The sequence below is a fragment of the Acipenser ruthenus genome, chromosome 15 (genome assembly GCF_902713425.1).
Source record: "Acipenser ruthenus chromosome 15, fAciRut3.2 maternal haplotype, whole genome shotgun sequence".
In the NCBI taxonomy this organism is placed as follows: Eukaryota; Metazoa; Chordata; class Actinopteri; order Acipenseriformes; family Acipenseridae; genus Acipenser; species Acipenser ruthenus.
The window spans coordinates 22586298-22604162 of record NC_081203.1 but is presented as its reverse complement, the minus strand read 5'-3'; the positions used below and the strand labels follow the sequence as shown (position 1 = coordinate 22604162).

General features: G+C 39.6%; 1 protein-coding gene across 5 annotated transcripts in view; it reads right to left on the bottom strand.

Moving 5' to 3' along the window:
• Positions 1–1707: 1707 nt before the first annotated feature.
• The window catches only part of LOC117973989 (kinesin-like protein KIF26A), a 115972-nt gene continuing 99814 nt past the window's right edge, over positions 1708–17865 (bottom strand). For 3 of the 5 annotated variants that reach the window (XM_058987474.1, XM_058987477.1, XM_058987478.1), the window contains 7 exons: positions 16499–16658; positions 15742–15904; positions 11838–15147; positions 7097–7290; positions 6585–6608; positions 6102–6252; positions 1708–4578 (listed from right to left, as the gene is read on the bottom strand). In XM_058987474.1, the coding sequence (XP_058843457.1) occupies positions 4400–4578; positions 6102–6252; positions 6585–6608; positions 7097–7290; positions 11838–15147; positions 15742–15904; positions 16499–16658 (4181 nt within the window). In that variant the 3' untranslated portion in view covers positions 1708–4399. The remainder of the gene's footprint in view (positions 4579–6101; positions 6253–6584; positions 6609–7096; positions 7291–11837; positions 15148–15741; positions 15905–16498; positions 16659–17865) is intronic. The other 2 variants (XM_058987475.1, XM_058987476.1) reach the window with 2 other exon arrangements.

Sequence of the window (17865 nt, the reverse complement as noted above, 5' to 3'; positions counted from 1 at the left end):
GATTTGTGCCACAATAAAGGGGTTTTGTCTTATGAGCATTAAGATCATGCTCCTTCCTGATACTGTGCTGATGCTGGGATTGAAATCAATGACTAATGTAGGAACCAAAAACAATGAGCTGTGTTGTAGGAGGGAGCACAATCTGGATACACAAATTCTCTTTTTCCTGCTGTACACTCCTAAGTGAAAGTACAAAAATGTGCTTGGTTTTATTTCTCACCCCACCCCCCCACCCCCCCCATCTGATTTATGACACATGAGAAGTGATTACAAATATTAGGATTATATTGAAGAATGTATCACCCCAATATTGACAACACAGGATACAGCAAAGGTAGAGTAATGTGCTTCTTGTAAACACTGCAGGGTGTTCTGAAGTTTGCCCTTCAGAGTACCAGCTCAAAAGCAATAAACCCAGAACGCTGGTGCTGATGTTTTTGTCAGAAGACAGACACAACACTTCTGGCTCTGGGGGTGCAACATGAAACTTTTTCAGTTATAGTTACTTATCTTGACAACGTGCACTGCTGTAAACTGGGATTATATAAATCTGGAATCCTTACAGGCTTTTATGGAGATTTTTTTAATTCTGAAAAAATAGCAAAGTGGACTGTTGCTGGAAACAAACTTTGATCTTTTAACATTTTGGCAGTTTACAATTCAAATAATGTTTATCTGTACTTCCAGATGGAGCACATCTTAAATTGCATTTGGTATTTTGATTAGGATCAGCTGCTACTACTAGGAGTGGAGCGTTATAATCTGAGGCACTTTCATGCACAGTGACAGATTGTAATGGACAAAGTGAGCCTAAAATGTAATGGAAAAACTAAACATCACACATGCTGTTTTCTCAAACCCGATTGGATGTCCCAATCTTGTGTCTTGTCTGTGATTGATAAATCTCTCAGTCATGAAGTTACAGACCAAACACCAAACAGCATGATTCAAACTAAAAGCATGAAAATAATGCCCAGTGCCCAGTCCCTGACCACATTCCGGCGCCTCCTCAAGACTCACCTCTTCAAAGAGCACCTGTAGAACTCCTCTGTTTGTATCCTGGGACACTATCACCCTTCATGTAAATGTGCTTTATTTTGCTCTTATCTGCCCCCTATTTTACTGCATTTAATCCTGTACTTCAGAATACTGTAATCTGCCAAGTGTTTAACCTGTAGTACTTTGTATTTAATCACATCCTGATGTAACTATCACTATTTAATCATATCCTGATGTAACTATCACTATTATCTGCTGTATTATTGAATTGTGGTTTGTCACACTTGTACTTTGCTTGAACAAAAGTTATTGTATTTCTTGCTCTTATTGTATTACTTGTATTGTAACACTTGAAATGTATTTGCTTACGATTGTAAGTCGCCCTGGATAAGGGCGTCTGCTAAGAAATAAATAATAATAATAATAATAATAATAATAAAATAATGGTTTTGAAATTGCTACATATAAATCCATTAGCTTCTTAGTAAAAATGAGCTGTAGTTATTTCAAAATTTGGATAGCCTAATAACCAAAGAACAGTGAAGGAGTAAGTTAAAACCTAAATGAAACTGGTTTTAGAGATTTATTTTCTTCGGATCAAGATTTCAAAATCAGATACAGTAAAAAAAAAAAAAAAGCAAAAATTCAGCGTTGAATATGAAAAGGTCAAAAAAAAAAAATCTTGATTCACAATTTAAAAAAGGACACTTAAGGAACATGTCTTTTATTCACAAATAAAAGCCGATGCAAGTTGTCATAATATACATTTATACAAAGGATCTGAAACCCTATACAAAAACAATGACGTTAGAAAATATGATTTGATATGAAATGTAACATTACATACATTGTTAAATCCATTTAAAAAAATGTTTTCAGTTTGGCAATAGTTTGTCAGCAGTTATTTAACCATACGTTAGTGAAAGCCTAGGTTTTATTTTCATAAAAAAAAAAAAAGAAGAAAGCACACGTCATGCAGCATTTTCAAAAAGGGCCTGAGTTTCATCTGCCTTGGGTAAAAGAAATAAAAACTGTAATAGTAAAGGACACAAAAAAAAATCTATATCCTGTTGGCATATCATAATAGACTTTTAGTCTAATAGCAATTGGTGTCATTTTTTTTTTTGCTTACTTTATATCTATTGGCAATGGAAATTTAGGCAAGCAATGCGAAACAACTTGATCACCAAGGAGGTTATTTTGAGTAAATCGCTGTTGCTCAAGTTCTGGAACTACTGGATTCTGCCGAGTCGAGTCAAGTTAACGCCCCGGTTTGAACGATCCCCCCCCCCCCCAACTTTTAGCTGAATTAAAATTTTCACCATTAATTTTTGTTTTTTAATAACCATGCGCAAATAATGCCTGAGGGGAAATACCGTTGCTCACGTGAATAGAAAAAACTGCCTAGAAGGTTCAGATGAAGGTTCAGATGATGAAGACATGGAGTTTGGCGGTTTCAAATCAAATGATACAGACTCCGCAGTCTGATTGATTATGCTTTCCTGTTACGCTCCAATCCATATTTTGGATTTTTTTAAATTAGTTTTTTAAATTATTTTTTACACACTGCAAGAGCCTGTAACAGGCATTTTTTTGTATTGAACATTTTAATGCTACGTTAATGTATTATTTCGTGTTGTGTTTTCACACTGGACACTCCAATTTCTTACTTCCAGAGATTATGTAAAGCCATTTATTTTAGTGGCCCGAAAATTTCACGTGTTTGTATTTTTTAAAAGTAGGTACTTTTAGTCTAGTGTTTTTCACCTACAAATGTGTTTTTTGATGATGTGCTTTTGCACTGTGCACTGTAGCTTTAAAGTTTAATGTTTGTTTTGTGCACATTTTTTTAAAATGACAAAACAGTGGACATACTGCCCAACTTTCACCAGTCAATAAATATGTTAACTGCACTTTCTTTAATACAATGATCAAGTACAATATTTTTTTCTACCTTTGAATTTTAAGCATGCCTAACTGTAAACATAATCTATCTACTTAATGTTAATAATTTTGACTTAACAGCAACTTTATGGGCGACTTGGCAGAATCCGGTAAAACACTGAATCACAGGTTATGCATATTTAATAATTGCAAGTTGAATTACAAAAGCTCAGCCGATCCATGCGTGTCACAATGTATTTATGCTTGCCAAGTTTTGAAAATAACCCTGACTTAAATACTTTGTTGCTATTGAAAAAATAAATAAATAAATAACAGATCTATCAAACGGGTTGTCAAGATTTGGTATAGATCTTTTATTTACTTATCCAACATTGGATGCCTAGTGGCAACACTTTCTAGAATAGACTAGAGAATATGCGAGTTAACCTCCAGACACTGCCTGTCAGTTTCTGATTCTCGTCAGTCACGTTGAACAGACTTAACTGGACTGTCGAGGTCTGCAACTCACTGTGCCAGACCAGAAGAGTGCATAGGGCAAGGTGTAGCACCTTAGTGCCAATGTCATGTGCTTAGACTTCATTGATAACATGCTACTCCCATGACTGGAGGGAGTTCAAAAAGTATGGAATTCAATTCTTAACCAACAAGGTTCTACTGTACTGCATTTAACATCTACTGGGAATTGGCATAGTCAAGGAAACTGAAAAACTGAACACACGTTATTTAATGGCAAAGAATTCCAAAAATACGTGGCAAATCCGTTTCACTGTCAGAAACCACTTATGAAAATCGAGTTTGAACCCAGTATAAGAAAGATGAACCCTTTAGGGTCCGACTTCTATGTTCGTATTAAAAAAAAAAAAAAAAGAAAGGAGAGAACAACATTTCTAAAGGCTTTATGACCATGAGTATAAGTCGATTCTGAGGTTTGACATGAGAAGGCAAAGTCTGGGATGCAATAATATTTAACTTATTGCTTTTTGATGCTACAATGATATTTTTACATACTGTATAATCATATAAATACACTATACAATATAAAATAGTTTTTTTTTGTTTTGTTTTGTTTTTTTTATAGGAATATGTTTAGGGTTTGCTTAGGTATGCTGGTTTTAATACTAGCACCAATACAAAAAAAAATAGTTACTTAAAAAAGGCACTTTCGGGTTTAGTTGAATATCTTCTTGGTTTGCGTCGCTTCCTTCTGCCGTGTGGAGAGCGGAAATAGTTTGTATGCTTTTTTTCAGCCTTCCTTTTTCTCCACAGTTATAGGGTTTGAGGCACCATAGAATTGTACAGTCTTGTTTTTTTTTTTTTAAATAAGCCACCGTCTCCACATTAAGTCCTTATTCACATTCCTCTCCCATCTTCTACTGATAATGTATCCACATAGTGTTTTTAATACTGCACGTCTTTCCTTTATGTTCTCCTCCAAAAGAAATGGCTGGGTAAAGATTCCTTTTTCTTTTGTTCCCTTTCACTTCTCCTCTCTCCTTCAAACCTCGACTTCTCGCAGCCCATCTTGCATGTCAGAGACCATCCCAATGTCAAAACAGGTCACCATCATGACGCGTGACTTGCATAGGTTGACACAGTACTCCAGCTCCTCAGTGGCTTGTTCCAGTGCCTCCAGATACTCCTGGGACTCCTTATCCAGGCCCAGGTCAACCTCAACTGATAACGACAATGATAAGAAGCACATTAGAAATGCATCTCACAAAACAACCCTGACACAGCTCAGCTTCTCAATGCCTGCAGTGGAGAACAGGAATTCTGCATGACATGATGTTTTTCAGCTAATCTTAATGAGTTTTACCATCAAGATATGGTTGGACTTGTCACATTGTCTAGGCAAATTAAAAAAAAAAAAAACTAATTAGAACTAATCATAGACTACCTAATATTTGGTAAGGTAGTCCAAGATTACTGCTAAATCAGGTTCTGTTAAACCAAGTATTAATAAGCTACAGATTTCAGTGCAGAAACATATTTGCCTGTAGGTACTGTAAACATCTAGTCAAGTCACATCAAACATTGTCCAAATACAATCTAAGCAAAAACAATATAGTTTTAAAAGAAGAAACACATAGCAATGACATGTACGTCAATCAAAAATAATATATAACACATGCTTTGACATACAAAAATGATGGACACGTAATCTCTGCTCAGCTCATATAAATATTGTTAAACTTGAATTATCTGGTCACTAAAGGTATTGGCATTTGCGGCTGCTAATTCAAAATGTCATCTTGTTGAATGGCACTGAAAAAAACATTATCTGTTCTTGTGGTTCTGTCTGAAAAGAGCATATTTAGTTCAAGTGGCTGTACACACAGACTATAACTGGAAATTCACAAATATATAAAACTGCTGACCACTGTGTTCAGTTATTCATACTAAAAAGCAACTAGACAGCTTCTTATGTGGAAATTCTGCACAGGAATGTCAGAAGTTTAAATGAGTCGGTAGTCAAGCGGGGATCTGAAATCAGTTTGGACCGAGTGTCAGTGTGGTGGATGGCATTTCTTATTGATGAGGTGGATGGAGGTGGGAAAGGGGGGTTCCCTCTTGATCTTTGCCTCATAGTTTTCTGCTAATTGGAAGTCACCACTGTGGCCACAAGGGAGTCTGCTACAGTTCCAGTCCCACATTTCCCAGCATGAGATGTTTTAGAAAAACAAATGTAAGAAATTGGGGGGAAAGGCAGATGACTAAAAAGAAATAATAATAAATAAATACAATAAAAAAAACAGAAATGATCAAGTACAATCTTTTTTCAATAGTATTGCGTTATTTGCCAAAGCAGCTGCAAAACCTTGTTAAAGCAAATCCTCTGGCAGCAAAGCTTAAATTCAATTACCTGCCTGTTAATTTGCTGCAGAAGTAAATCCACTGCACTTAAAAGGGAATTGGTCCTTCAAGATACGACAAGCTTTACAATTGCATGACAAATTCAAGATGGGATATCAAAGCAAAGAGAGAGAGAGAGAGAGAGAGAGAGAGAGAGAGAGAGAGAGAGAGAGAGAGAGAGAGAGAGAGAGAGAGAGAGAGAGAGAGAGAGAGAGAGAGAGAGAGAGAGAGAGAGAGAGAGAGAGAGAGAGAGAGAGAGAGAGAGAGAGAGAGAGAGAGAGAGAGAGAGAGAGAGAGAGAGAGAGCTTTTTGTTGAAAAATGACGTCTGTATTCAAGTACTTACACTCCCCTGTCCACTTGCCAGGATCCATCATCAGCCTTTGCTTTGTATCTTCCAGCTCTACCTTCAACATATCATGCTTTGCCTTCAGCTCTCTGATCTGCTGATGGCGCCTCTCTAGAAGCTTTAATTTTGTGTTGAAATACAGCAGACCCTTTTAAAAGAAAAAATACATTGAGGTTATGGTGGTCTACTGCAGACATTAAAGCCCATTATCTTTAGCCTTGGTCATTATAATTCCGAATTGCGACATTATCACTCCAGCTGAGTTTTTAGTGTGGTGTCGTTGGGTTCAAAGACCCTTCAGTAATATTTTGAACCCTGCTGAATAGGAGAAATATATACACTTGGTGGTGGGTCTATATATTTTTTAGACAGCCATCTATCACCATCTGACTTTATTAAACCTACCTAGTTGGGCCTAAATATGGGCTAGAGTGATAATAAACAATCATAGGATTTGTATCTCTTTGCTTTATTACGTACCTTTTCAACATCCTGGAATGGCTGCTGTAAAAGAAAAAGAACAACATATGATGATTTAGAATTAAATCAGACCACCAGACAGCTGATTTAATACACATTTCAAAGCCCCTGCTCTCTCTCATTTCCACATTTATATGAAGAGTTAATGAGCCTTGGTGATGGGATGGACATAAAGTTTGATCAAGCAGCCTAAGATAGCAAGATATCTTCATTCGTCACATATTGACCAATACTTTCCCACCCCAATTCCCCCACCCAACTCTCCCCATTACAACCCACCAAATCAATCATATTTAACACAATTAACCCAAGGCAGTAATTGCATTCATGTTCTCTACTCTCCAGGTCACCACAATATGTGTGCAGTTTAAATTAATATTTATAGCAATTGAATTGTAATCAGCTTCCGCTGCACTGCTGGTAACTACACAGAGTTTAAAGCAGGCATTCCTGATGCATGCTGTAATCATGGCTTGGCGTTTCTGTCTTATCTGCTGGAAAAGGGTGCTGACCTCCACAGGGTCCTCATGCCGGTGTCTCTGCAGTCGCTCCACATCGTCAATCTCGTAGACCTTGATCTCAAAGGGCTCCTTCAGTGTCCCAGGCAGGGGTGGCAGGTCCACCCACTGGCCAGTCGTGCTAGGCTTTCTCCCCAAGGATGAGGTGTCTGGCAGTGAAGCAGGAATCAGGCGCCTTCGCTGCAGCCCTGTGTGGTGGAAATTCAAATGGCATTATATAACTGAAATGCATATTAACTTGCACTTTATGACTCTTTAGTTGACTCAATACAGTTTTGTATTTCTAAAGCCTTGACTATTTCTAGGTTTAGTTTAAACACTGGGCCCTTTAGGGTTGGGCGATAATGACATTTTCAGCTGTCGATTATCGTCTGTAAATGATCATCATAAATCAGGATTTATCAGCCGAATAAATAAACCATTAAAAATTATAGTAATTTATCAAATTTTCACTTGAGCAGCATGACAACCGCTAAGTCACCGAGTTTAGAAGAAAAAAAAAACTAGACAGTATATGTGCTGAGTTTTTAAATTTCTGGTGGGTGCCCAGAACAAACATGAGTATAAAAATACACCTATTGTAATTTGTATATTAATAAATTGTCGTTTTCCTATAAAAATACATATTTTGTTTTCTTATTTAAACATTTATGTTAATTCATGAATGTTTACTTTCATAAAGTGCCACCAAATGTATTAATATAATGAAACAAAATTGCTAAGGTTACCTGGAAGCATTTGTTTTCTTTACTTTTGTGGCAAATCTGCCAGGGCAACTTACGATTGTAAGTCGCCCTGGATAAGGGCGTCTGCTAAGAAATAAATAATAATAATAATAATAATAATAATAATAATAAATCTGCCATTAAGAGAATCTAACTAGTTTTAAAAAAAAAAGTGCATTTGTGTCTCTGTATGTATAGTTGTATAGGCGCATACTGAGTTTTGCAGATCGCTGCTATCCTTCTATTAAAAGTTAACTCTCTTCTATTTATGCAACCACCCTTTTATCACAATAGCAACACCATGGGAACATATAAACACACATACATTATATATATATATATATATATATATATATATATATATATATATATATATATATATATATATATATATATATATATGGCTTTACTGTAGTTTAAAATAAAGCAGCAGCAGAAGCAACAACGTAGTTTAGGCTATATTACACGTTTGCCATATGGTTGTGTTTTCTTTTTGCAATTACATTCAATTTACGTTAAAAAAAAATCCTACAAAATCATAATTAGTCAAAAGTTCCACTTTTCTACAGTAATTTTATAGTGTTAGCATTTTTTTCAATTTTACAAACAATATTTGTGTTTATGTTAGAAAACCAGTCATGCTTTGCCAATGTATTATCAAAATGAAACCATGACGTAAAGTTAAAAGCCTAAGTATATTGTTTAAAATCAATACTTAACTTCCCAATGTACGCAGTGCTCACACAGATCATGTTTTATGCCTCACACTGACAGTTCAGTGCTGCTTACTGCTCAATGCAGAGCCGCTTCCTGCTTCATTGATTTATGATTATCGATAATAATTTTTCAAAGCGATAAATTTAGCGCTGCAAAAAAATTACCTTGATTATCGATATTATATCAATCCAGGCCCTTGTCCTCGTAAATTAGCTGCTCTAACATAATTTGCTATACATATATTCTAGAATGTGGAATTCATGTTAGTTTGCATGAGGCAAAATATGTAATGCAGTGGGGTTCACATAGTCCCACATGTGTTGTATATTACGCACAGGCATACATTCAGTACATCTATCTATAGAATTAGGATACCTTTCAAGGAGTAATACCTTATAGCCAAGAGTGCATACAGTCGCAGACAAAAGTATTTGGGCAGTTAATAAATAAATAAATAAATAAATAAATAAATAAATGAGAAAAACCAAAAATACAGTGATTTCTAGAATTTCTAATTAAGAACTTAAGAAAGGTTACAAACTAGACGAGGCCATTCGGCCCACCTTGCTTGTTTGGTTATTAGTAGCTTAATGATCCCAGAACCTCATCAAGCAGCTTCTTAAAGGATCCCAGGCTGTCCGCTTCAACAACATTACTGGGGAGGTGGTTCCAGACCCCAACAATTCTCTGTGTAAAAAAGTGCCTCCTATTTTCTGTTCTGAACGTCCCTTTATCTAATCTCTATTTGTGACCCCTGGTCCTTGTTTCTTTGTTCAGGTCGAAAAACTCCCCTGGGTCGACATTGTCAATACCTTTTAGAATTTTGAATGTTTGAATTAGATCGCAGCGTAGTCTTCTTTGTTCAAGACTGAATAGATCAAATTCTTTTAGCTTGTCTGCATATGACATGCCTTTTAAACCAGGAACAATTCTGGACGCTCTTCTTTGCACTCTTTCTAGAGCAGCAATATCCTTTATGTAGCGAGGTGACCAGAACTGAACACAATATTCTAGATGAGGTCTTACCAATGCATTGTAAAGTTTTAACATTACATTACTTCCTGTTGGCCTTTTTTATAGTTTCCCCACATTGTCTAGATGAAGACATTTCTGAGTCACCACAAACTCCTAGATCTTTGTCATTTCTTCTTCAAATTTCAGTATCTCCCATATGATATTTATAATGCACATTTTTTATTGCCTGCATGCAGTACCTTACACTTTTCTCTATTAAAGGTTATTTGCCATGTGTCTGTCCAGTTCTGAATGCTGTCTAGATCATTTTGAATGACCTTTGCTGCTGCAACGGTGTTTGCCACTCCTCTATTTTTGTGTTGTCTGCAAATTCAACAAGTTTGCTTACTATACCAGAATCTAAGTCATTAATGTAGATTAGGAAGAGCAGAGGACCTAACACTGATCCCCGTGGTACTCCACCGGTTACCTCACTACATTTTGAGGTTTCTCCTCTAATCAGTACTTTCTGTTTTCTACATGTTAACCACTCCCTAGTCTATGTGAATGCACTTCCTTGAATCCCTACTGCGTTTAGTTTGAGAGTTAATCTTTTGAAATTGTTCTATTGAAAGATCTAAATTAAAAGCAGAGATTCAGCTTTATAATAAAACAACACATTATTACATAACATGCATAAAATGAAAAATAACATGCAAAAACAAAGCAGAAGGAACTTCAGGCGCTGAAGGAAAGCAAGCTATACATGTCCACTCTCAATATACACTGCTGCAAATTTGAAAGAAAAAAGCACCATCAAAGAATAAAATTAATCCAATGTACTGGAGATCTGACATGCAGACTAAACACACACACACACACACATATATATATATATATATATATATGGAACACTATTGTGCTTTTCCGTTTAAATACAGTCACTGCCTGAAATAGATTTAGGGGGTGGAGGGTTGCTTGGAACTGTCATTCTTTTCTCTGAAGTATTAGGTGAGCAAAAATGTATTAGGATTTCAGCAGGCAAGAAGCAGTTTGCTGATAAAGAGAAGTAGGAAATCCAATTGAAAGTTAAAGAGTATGCCTTCTCTATAGATCCAGTAGGAACTGCCTTGGGGCAAAACAAATTCAAACCCATCAGGGAGGTAATACCTTTTTGAAAAATATGTGCAATTTTAAACAGCTGTTGCTATTGATTTGTAGAATAAATTCGAGGCGTAAGATACGTGCTGTGAAAAGCAGGCCCTGTCTGACTGCGCTGGAGAGGCCTCTGTTTGCAAAGCTTCAATTATTAAGCTATTGTAACAGACCTAGGTAACTACCAAATACAAATAAAAACTTGTCCCGGCATGTCAAAAACAGAAACCAATATACATTCCACAAGCCACTTGTGCTCGAAAACATTGTTTCACTTCTAGATCAGCAAACACTTAGATCACAGGGCTGCTGTACTAGTAGCAAATCAGCAGGTATTTATAGACCAAGTTCAATTACTTTTAAACCAGACCATTAGGGAAGCAATAAAGTCACTTAGGGTTATAGCCTGCATTACTTACAGCTTTTTCCTTCCGTTCATCACAAAGGGGGTTGTGTTACTTAAAATGCTCATTAAAAAGGGAGTCTCTGAGGTCTAATAGGAACATGTGTTAAAACACCAGCAAACACATGATATCCAGAATTTGAAGTTTGTTTTTTCATGTTTCCATCGGCTAAAGAACCTAGAACTAATTTTCACTCCTGTAAACGTCATTATTGCCAGTTTTAGTTTTTCCAAGTTAGCTATGCATTAGGACGAACTAGGGTTGCCATGTGGCTCCAGATTAACAGGACGCTGTGAGACAGAACGGGATTTCAAACTTGCCCCTAAATTGAAATAAATGAATGTGTAAATGAACCATCCTTAGCTACAATTAATAATTGTGCTTAAATACTCGCATGCGCGTCAAATAATTGTATTATACTAGAATGAATTGCAGCCAGTTGCTATTTTTTTCTGTTTGTTAAAATTCAATCACCCATATTATTCTGCAAATACAATCAAAGCATCATCATCTCGTTGCTCTATCTATAGATTAGCTATTCGTTCATTAAGATCTGATCAGAAGCAGCTGATCAGTGTGACTTGTTTGCTGCGCCCAAGCAATTCCACCACAGCAGGATTAATCTCAGCAAAGGTGGAGCTCATTTATACGTGAATTACTTTCAGTTTAGTGGGAATTTTGAAATCCCGGTCTGTCTCAAAGCGTCCGGTTAATCTGGAGCCACATGGTAACCCTATTTGAATGCAAGAATGTGTCATTTTTACTGGCAGAACAACTTACCGGCTGATCTCTTCTTGGGGGACTTGGAAGTCCTGGTGCGACCGGAAGAGGACATGCCGCTCTCACTCATTGAGTCGTGGGCGGAAGAAGCACTGCCCGTTGCTTCGCTGTCCCGGATCATGCTCTCATAGCCGCTGCTGCCCCCGCTGTGGTAAAATAATGCTGTCCGGCCCATTGCCGGGGGCAGCTCTCCGCTCAAGACACTGCTGTTGTCACTACCGTGTCCGCTGCTGTAGCGCTGCGCCCGTCTGGGGGCAGTGATTTTGCTGTAGGGAGAAGGCAACATTGGAAGGGGCGACTTGTCATCACTGAGGTTTACCCCACTGTCGTTACCACTGTCTGAGTCCCCAGAGGCCCTGAAGTGGCCCTTCCCAGAGCTGCCAGAAGCTAGCTCGCTCACTCGGCTATTGGCAGCACGGATGGCTTGCTTGGTGCCCATGATAGTCCCCCGGCCTGGCTTGCCATTGACCCCTGGCATGGACCGAGTTGGCGGCTTCCCATTGAGAGGTAAGTTGGCGCTCCGTACAGTTGGTGGGGTGAGAGATTTGGTGGAGGAAGTCAAGGGCTTGGAACTGCTGCTGGCAGACAAAGTACGTGTTTTGTTTCCACAGATTCCGACAGCCTTGGGGTTGATACTGCCTTTGATCTGCCCTGTTTTTCCCGGTGGTCCCGGGATTGCACAGGAAGGTGGGGAGGTAGCAGTAGGGGTGGAGGTGGAGGGTGGAACTCCAAGCCTCGGCACTGACCGACTGGTCCTGCCATTGTTGACCAAGCTGGCACCACAGTTTTCCCTAGAAAGTCCAGCTTTGGATCCCACTGAACTCAAGCTATCACATTTCTCTAGAGATATCTGGCTTCCATAGCACTGCCCAGCATCTATTTTTGCCCCACGAGGCTTCAGACTGGAAGTCGTTTTGGCCGAAGTGTGCTCGGCCTTTAAGCTTGAGGTTTTGTGACTGTTGGGCTCAACCTTTGATCTCACATCAACCTCCTCTTCTGCAGCCTTGGGTGCAGAGAATGTCCCTGCATCTTGGCCTGCTGTTTGTAAGGCACTGGGGGGCAGCAAAACTCTGTTCTTCTGATCCAAGCTGGATTTACGGACAGGTGGTGCAGGAGGTGAAGTACCACCAGGCTTTGGAAGCAAACTGCCTTTCTGCACAGTTGCCTTCTTCCCTAATGAGGAGGACTTTAGGCTCCCAGTTGTTGCGGCACCCTCATGGTTTCCTTTGGACTCCGAGGAAGGTTGATTATGGATAACTGGGACTGTGCCAAGTGTGGTAGCACCTCTCCTAAATTGAGGCATTTTGCTGGGCAACTCAGATTTTTTGCTGCTTGATTTCTCACAGCCATCCACCACCCTTTGGGATGAGGAAGACACCTGAGACTTGGCCGGAAGGTGCACACTGCTGATGTTCATGCCTGATTTCTTGGTCGGGATGCTTGTGCCACTTCTGGAGAGTTTGCTAACAGAGTCGGTGGTTTTTGAGTCTGAATGGTTGTCCATGCGCATCAGCCAGGGGTCATCTGGTCTGCCCTCCTGCTGTTGAAGTTCACAGCAGTTCTGGATGCTGCTGCTGCCGCAATGAGCGGCTGTTGAGGTAGGTTTCATTTTCCTGGGAAGACTGGAGTGAACAACTTGTGGGGCTGAGGGTATTTGGGAGTTGTTGAGGGTGTTGGCTTTCCCCACTGGACAGGCAGCTGTTTTAGCTGCTTTGCTAGACTCAGGAGTTGATTGGCACTTTGTGACACTAAGAGATAGTTTGCTGGAAGCCGCACTATCACTGTCCAGTTCTGAGAAGCAAAAGCCACTGTCATTCATGGAGCTCTTGGCACCATGTGGTGACAAGATCTCCTTATGGAGCATTCCCAGGGAATCCAAACAGAAAGCACCCTCAGGATCCATGTAAGTGTTGCTGGACTGGACACCATCGCTCTCCAAAGTGCAGAGGCTCACGTCGCTGAGCCAGGAACTGATAGAAGAGCGCCTACTACCGGAACAGACAAAGGGGTTCGAAAAGGGGGAAACCAGGTCAATGTTGACCCCAGAAGCAGCTACTTGGGAGGTATATGCATCAAATTCATCATTGATGCTACTAATAATGCTGACAGGACGGGAGCCTGAGGCAAGGGCCTGAAGGGAACAATCACTGTTGAAGCTGATGATGCTGGATGGCCTTCCATTGTCCAGCATTCCCCCAATGGATAACTCTTCCACTACTGTGAAGACCAACTCATCCTCTCCATTCAGCTCCACAGGCTGCTTTAGGGTGACTGTGGTGGTTAGGATATCTCGGTCAAAGCACGTTCCCCTCAACTTTGAACGCAAGTCTACTGGTGTTCTGCTCATGGGATGGATCTTGCCAAGAACTGGAGAACTTCCAGGTTCCTTTTTAAGGGCCTGGTGACTCATTCCAACAGGAGGAGTCCTTGTCACAGAGCTACCTTCCAATTCATGATACACTCTCCTAGATTCTTCCATCTGGGGAGGGGGAGGGGCAGGTTTGGGCAAAGGTCTCCTGTTGAAGTATGCTTTTTCCCGCACCACTGGCTCAGACCCCTGCTCTTGTGCTTTAGCGGCACTGGCTTGGATCATACTACTGCACTGATCAGAAACAATCACCTTCTCCCCGTCAGCACTTGTTCGATTCAAGTGCTCCAAGGGACCACCCACTCCTCCATCAGATTGGGCAGTTGGCCACTTGGACTTAAGTGGAGACCCATCAGCCATGTGACCAGCAGCTGGAGAATGATGCGTCCTTTTTGGGGAAAGGCTTCCTTGAGTGGCTGCTTTCGCACAAGTCCGAGGGGAAGGGACACTGCCTTCTTTCCCTGGATTGGATGCTACACTTTCAGTCCTTAAGGAAACCTGACCCCCTTTCGCATCAAAAAGACCCTCCTCCATTGTGAATGCAGACGGCTCTTCACTGCCATCTATATACTCTAGCCGCTCTTGCAACTCTGCAAATGTGTTGCACTTTAAGTGGTCCCCGTTGTATTTCCTGATGGCGCAATACGGGCCTTCTTTCACACGCTTTCGGTTAAGCGAGGGGATGATGGGGACAAATTCTGGTGGGCCCTCATTGTCGGTGAGATCACAGTCTGAGAGGGCTGCACCCCCAGGTCCCACGTAGATGACGGTGTCACAAGACTGTTCGCTGCTGGAGGAGTAGTCTGGGTCGCTTGAGATGCTCAGCACTGGCAGGTCGGGGTCCAGTGCGATGGTGCGGGGATGGAAGGGCCTCAGGTGTGGTGGTCGACGGACTCGACCTTCTTCACAAGAACTATCCCCTCCAGATGAGCTTGAGGCATACTGTCAACAGAGAGAAACAATGCTTAGTAACCACACAAGACAAATTCTACTTACCAACTACAAATCTCTTTTTTTTCCACTTATTTTCCTTTTCTCAGTTCCATTTTCTGTTTCACTTTACGCTACTCGTTTACTGAATAGTCCTTGCTTTTACTCTCATTGTTCCTTTATTCACAATGAAATGATTAAGCAAGCTTTTATTGATTTAAACACATACCAATTCCTTTTAATTCAATTCAATAATTTCAAGAGTTAAATGTGTGGTATTGAGGATAGTAAATGTGATGTCATATTTTGTGACTTGAAGGTGGTTCAGTAAAGAACACAATAAGGAAAACAGAACATGCTTAGCTCAAAATGAATGTTCATCACAGTTGTCAAAATATTACAAATAAACTCAAACATTCAGCAGGAATGATGTACACTGGGTTGCAGAATAATGTGAATGTGGGCTAGTGTGTGTGGTGGAGGAAGCTCCCATGCAGTACATTTTTTGTGGAACAAACAGTGGTGTCAATCCCACATTAAAATAATACATAAATGGGTATACAAAAACAAAACGGGTTCAACCAGGTAATTTGTAAACTGACTGACCTTGGATTTTTTCTTTCTCATGCGGTGTATCCGCGATGCGAGCTGAATAGTAGTGAGGGTCTCTGCATAATTGGCCGGATAGTCAGAGATGTGGGCAATCATTGTTGTTCTGCAGTTGATATTCCCAAGAGATTCCCTCAGCAGCATAGTCAGCTTGCTGTCCCTGAATTACACATTAAAATATCCAGTCATTTAAAGGAAAAAGCTGGTTGCCAATCGCAGTCCGTTCACTCAAAGATAGAATGCATGCAACTAGTCCTGGATGCTAGCAGCTTCTGCATTTTTATGAATTAGCCTGTGGTTCTGCTTAAAAGATTAGATATACATAGAAATACATAAAGATATTAGGATGATTCTGTATTCAGCAGGAATAAGAAAAAACAACATACAGTGGTTGCAATGTCTGTCTTATTGTTAGATGAAAGGGCTGCAAGTCAGGAAATCCTGGATTTAATTTCCAGCTGTCACTGTGACAGACTCACTGCATGATTAAGGGGCATTTCACTTGAACTTGTTGTTTATCAGTTATATCCCGAGGAAAAAAACTGAATGGAAAAGTAGGACCCAATTGACAGCCTATCCTGAAGAAATTCAAATACATTCAAAATATGAAGCCTAATTTACCATAATAAGGACAGACAAGATTTTTTATAATCTAATATGTACAAAACAAAACAGTTATTCAGTACAACACAAACCATTCTAGGTTTACCAAAGGCGTGTTTTGTAGTAAAGAGACTGGCACACCCTGGCTTACCTGTACGGTACGTGTTTGGCTCCGTTGGCCAGTGCCAGGACCACATTGCCAAGCGCAGTCAAGGATAAGCAGAGGCCACCTCCCCCATCCCTGCTCTTGCTCAGCACCTTCTCACAGCTCCCCAAGTCGATGAGGTGCAAACGGCTGCGACCACCAGACACTACAAGAAACAAAATACAGGCACAGGTTTGGAGACAGGGATGAAAAAGTTCAATACAGGGGTGACGCAATCATCTGATCCAGCATGGATCTGTGAGCAAGGCCACGTCAGATCTGATTCAACAGTGACTATTTGCTCCAATTTAATCAGAGTTGTTCCAGATATCCCACTTTTTACACTTGTCTGAATTTCTCTTGGAAAGCTCAAAAATGGATACTAGAAGAAAAGGCTTCTAAACCCATCACTAAACAGTATGCATTGCCTGTTCTGACATGTATGACAAAAATTAGGAAAATTACTTCTGACCTACTGTACTTCAACACCGGTTAGGTTTTATAACCAGTGGGGTGTTTTTTGTTGTTTTTTTCTATTAATTTAAAGTTTGAATGAAATACATATTTAAATATAAATACCAAGTCAGCATTGCCCTTTTTATTAAAAATATATATGATGGTTTAAATAGTAAATGACAGGTTTACACAATGGGGATATATTTTCCAAGTATTTACTCTAGTCTTTAATTCTGTGTTACATTAACATTCTCTATTCAAAAAGGAATATATTCAGGCTAACATCACTATAACAAACCCCCATGAGACCTGGAGAAATGTTTGTTATATCAGGGTGTTCACTATAACAGGGTTTGGCATTTTTCTGTATTAGAATAATGACAAAACAGCAAATTTGAATTGAACATCAATATTAGTACTTTTATGAAGATTCCTTCACATTGATAAACATTTAAACGGTATTATGACAAGGTACTCGTGACACGTGTGTGTAACCACATTGCAAGACGGAGAGAAACGCCAGCACAGGCACGCAGGATTTATTAAACACAAAAAGTCTCAATCGAGCGCCTGTCTGTAAACAATCATGTGATCAAACATAACTCCAAAAAGCACACAAAACAAACCGTTTCCACATATACACCAACACTAATTTCCCTTGTGCAGGGCGATCGCCCTGCTACAGGTATGTTTAAAAGAAAACAGTAAAGAAATGAAAAAGGAAAGAATGTACATTTACATGCTGAATACAGTAACTGCACATTTTCCTCTTGAAAAAACTATCTAGCATAGATTGCTCCTCACGCCCATTGCCTGGTTGCAGTTTGTGTGAAGATGACGGACCTGTACGTGATCGTTCTAATAGGGCTAATTTACATTGAAAAAATCAGTTCTTGCTGTTGGGATCGTTAAAAACG